The sequence below is a fragment of the Suricata suricatta genome, chromosome 1 (assembly GCF_006229205.1).
Source record: "Suricata suricatta isolate VVHF042 chromosome 1, meerkat_22Aug2017_6uvM2_HiC, whole genome shotgun sequence".
NCBI lineage: Eukaryota > Metazoa > Chordata > Mammalia > Carnivora > Herpestidae > Suricata > Suricata suricatta.
Window position 1 is genome coordinate 192,720,809 of NC_043700.1, and position 3,808 is coordinate 192,724,616.

The following is a 3,808-nucleotide window of genomic DNA, read 5'->3' on the forward strand; positions in this document are numbered from 1 at the left end:
CACAATCAGGCCTCTGTCCCCACCGGGCCCTGCTCAGGGGAGGGGCAGCACCACCCTGGGGTGCTGGGGGCCTGTGGGGACAAGGCCGGGCATGCTCACCGCAGGGCCTTTCTCTGTGGGATGGACCCACTCACAGAGCTCGGCCGGCCCAGCTCCACACCCCGTCAGTTACATTTTCGCCTCCACTGAGCTCTCAAGTGGGACAGGGAGGCGTTTACTGATCCGGGAGCACCCGAGACACCGGAATGCACTGGGCCTGCTGCGCAGCTTGCTCTGAGCCCCGGGATACCCGGCAGCGTCCTCCCGAGCGCAGGACACAGTGGGCAAGGACACGTGCCAGTCCTCGGCATCTGTGTGCCAGGAGAGGGCGAATGGCAGAGGACCAGTCCACGTCTATGAACTAAAAAAGGAGGTGAAGGATCATTTTTGCTTCTGTTGTTCAGGCACTAAGAAGCACGGGAGGAGGATTTTTAGAGGTGGTGTTTGATCGGGGGCATAACTGGTGATCCATTCCGTATCTTCCACCTTGTTTTATTTTCTTGTACTAAAAAGTTTCACAGGAATAAAAACCACAATATATGCTTGTGTCCAATGTAATTTTACAAAATGACCTCCTTTTTATAAAACGTTTTAATGTGTGTGTTTTTTTTTTAAGAGAGACACACAGAGACAGAGAGAGCCGAGCGGGCGCAAGCAGGGGAGGGGCAAGAGAGAGGGAGCCACAGAATCGGAAGCAGACTGCAGGCCCCGGGCTGTCAGCACACAGCCCAACATAGGGCTCCAGCTCACGGACTGTGAGATCATGACCTGAGCGGAAGTCGGACGCTTAGCCGACTGAGCCCCCGGGTGCCCCCGCCCCCCCTCCTTGGTAAGAACAGCTCACATACTGACACGCTCCCGGTCAGAGCCGCTCCGTGTCGGTGGGCACACTCTATGGCTCACACACAGAAGCCGGACTCCTCTAGGCAGCTAGTGCACACGGCCCCGCGCACGTGTGGAGGGGGCCTGCGGTGGGTGGGGGCGGGGCCGGACGGCAGTCAGGCCTGAGACCCCCCACCCCCAGAGCCTGCCGCAAGGGCCTCGGGCATCAGGCTCTCCTGGATGTCAGCAGATTCAGATGCAGGGGCACCAGCTTCAGGACCGAGGGGCGGGTGCGGCAGGGGCAGGGTCTCAGCCTCCAGGCTTCCAGGACTTCACGGAAGTGACACTCAGGAGCCTCAGAAACAATACTGCGAACTTCGCTTCTCTGAAGGGCCCATGAACTAGACCTCAAGGCAAGCTGCTTCTCTTTCAAGGTCAGCTTTCGGGCCTCTTAGTCATGAAATCAATCTGAACACGTGCAGAGCCAAGGACTCAGCTCAGGCCACTGGCCGCCTCCCTCGGCGGGCAGAAGGGGGGGAAGTCAAGCTGGCCCCTGCCTAGACTGAACCCCTCCAACGAAGGCAGCTGTCAACAGATCTGCCTTCCTGGGGACTTCTGTGTCTCAAAGGAAAAGAGAAAAGGAAGTTGGAGAACCTCAACGAGGCCGAGCAAATTGGAGGTGCGGTTTCAAGTAGAAAAGGTGGGCCCAGGGCTGTCTCACCCCCCTGCACGGCCCCAGAAGGCTAACTGGTCAGCCCTGTGGAGTGGCTGGCGGAACCCGCGTCTTGCAAAGACCTGGACGGAAGCTAATAACCCTTGGACAGGGAGCGTTCTCTGGCGCGCGCAGATCCAAGTGACCTCACGGACGGCGGTGCGAGGCGGCGCAGCTCGCACGGGCCCGCCCGTGCCCCACAGTCAACGGCGCCCCTGGCAATCTCACCGCTTTCCACAAGCTCGATGGGCTCTGCTTCCAAGGCCATCTCGGGGGTGGAGGCTGCTTCCCGAGTTCGCTTCTGGGCTTGTCTCGAATTTACTGTCCCACCACGACGCTTTCTCTGAGGGTATCCAGAAGAAAGAAAGTCACATGAGCTCTGGCGGATACGATTTCCACAACAAGAACGAAAGGATGACATGGGAATGGCTCAACTCATCAGAAAGAGGCGGCCAGGGAAGCAACCTGAGGTTGGGGTCCTTTCAAAACCTGACATTCTAGAACACTGGATATTTAGAGAGAAATAGTCCTAAACATAGCATGAATATGAATTCTACAAAGGAAAACTTCTGGGGGCGCCTGGGTGGCTCAGTCGGCTAAGCCTCCGACCTCGGCTCAGGTCAGATCTCATGTTCGTGGGTTCGAGCCCTGCATCAGGCTCTGTGCTGACACCTCAGAGCATGGAGCTGCTTCCGGTTCTGTATCTCCTTCTCTCTCTGCCCCTCCCCCACTCATGCTGTCTCTCCCTCTGTATCAAAAATAAATAAAACATTAAAAAAAATTCAAAGTAAAACTTCTGTTGTATCAGAGTACCGGTCTACCCGAAGTACACACCACGTCACTCTACGGAAGCCTCTGATCCAGGTCAAGGCTTGGCCAGAAACTCCTCCTTTTAACCAGAAGCTACAAACCTGTCTTCCTCGGATTTGTATTTGGCCCCACTGAGCCCTCTTTGTTTTTTCAACCCCAAGCCCTCAGTTTCTCACATTTCTGTCCACTGTGGAAAGTGGGTCTTTTCTTTCAAACACATTTAACCTTTAGAGTACTACCCAGTGCGGCTCACGCCCCAACAGTCACCCTCCAGAGCTCCAAGAACCAAAGTTCGCAGTGGCTGCCCAACAGCCCTGCTTCTGGAAAGCTGAGGCTCCCGGCCGGCCGGCTGCAGTCCACTCTCTGGCCTGCTTCCCACATGCGTCCTTGAACGTGGACCCGGCTGGCCCTGAAAGTCAAGCCGCCCTTAAAAGAGACAGAACCTTCCACCTGACCCCCCCACCTCGTGCTTCCCACCCTGCATGGCCCTAACCAATCCCGGTTCCCCGTGTTTCAGGCTCTTCCGGGTACTGGGCCCACTCTGATTCGAACGGGGTGGGCAGGGCAGTCTACACTTCCTCCCCAGTACCAGGCTCGCGGAGCTGGCACACAGATTAGACGGCCAAGTACGTGAAGTACTGAGTACTCCCAGACGCCAACACTCCCCTAACTCCTGACATGCCTCACAAAGCCTTCTGTCCCTGGAAACTCTGGAAGGACGGGACACTGTCAGTGCGCTCTGCACAAGACCTAGGGAGCCTAGCACCTGGCCCAACGCTCACCAGCCAGGAAGAGAGAGGGGTCTGATTCTTGTGGGTTCCAACAGCTCCTTGGTGGCAAATGGCAGCTTGAGGAGCGGCAGATTTTAGATCTGGGTTTAGCCATTTTCAGTGGGTCTGAGGAGCAGGGAGCCATCCTCGGGACGAGCCACTGCAGGAGCTCAAAATTCCCCAGTGTGGCCCAGCCTCAGCTGAGTCTACTGCCCAGTGTTTACAGGCTTCCCTGGCGGCCACCAGGGTACCCAGGCCTGCTTCTTACCCCACCCCCCCACTGTTGCCAAGTTGTCCTTGCATTTTCCTTCCTCTGAAAAGAACCTAGAGGGTCCTCAGCAGCTGCTGGGAAACAGAGCCCCCGGGCTCCACTGCGGCTACTTGTATGGCGTCTGGTCTCCACCTGGGGAGGCGGGTAGCAGCGGCGGCGGGCCCGGCCAAGGTCCAGGCGCTGGAAAGAACCTATCACGGCCACCGCTGCAACATGGACGCCCAACGCTCCCCCGCCCACCCCCACGGCGGCCCTCCTCCCTGGCGGTGCTTCCAGCCCCTCCATGCCCAGGCTGCCCACTCTCCCTTCCCTCGGCCAATTCTCACACAGCTTCTAGAACCTGTGCAGGCGGCACCTCCGTGACGAGGAGACCCCCCCCCCCCC

The 3,808-nt window shown here is 58.0% G+C and overlaps 1 protein-coding gene across 1 annotated transcript in view; it reads right to left on the reverse strand.

The window, feature by feature from the left end:
- The window catches only part of RNF4 (ring finger protein 4), a 29,237-nt gene that overhangs the window by 11,473 nt on the left and 13,956 nt on the right, over positions 1-3,808 (reverse strand). The window contains exon 3 of the mRNA XM_029949461.1: positions 1,802-1,916. Coding sequence (XP_029805321.1) covers positions 1,802-1,916 — 115 coding nt within the window. The remainder of the gene's footprint in view (positions 1-1,801; positions 1,917-3,808) is intronic.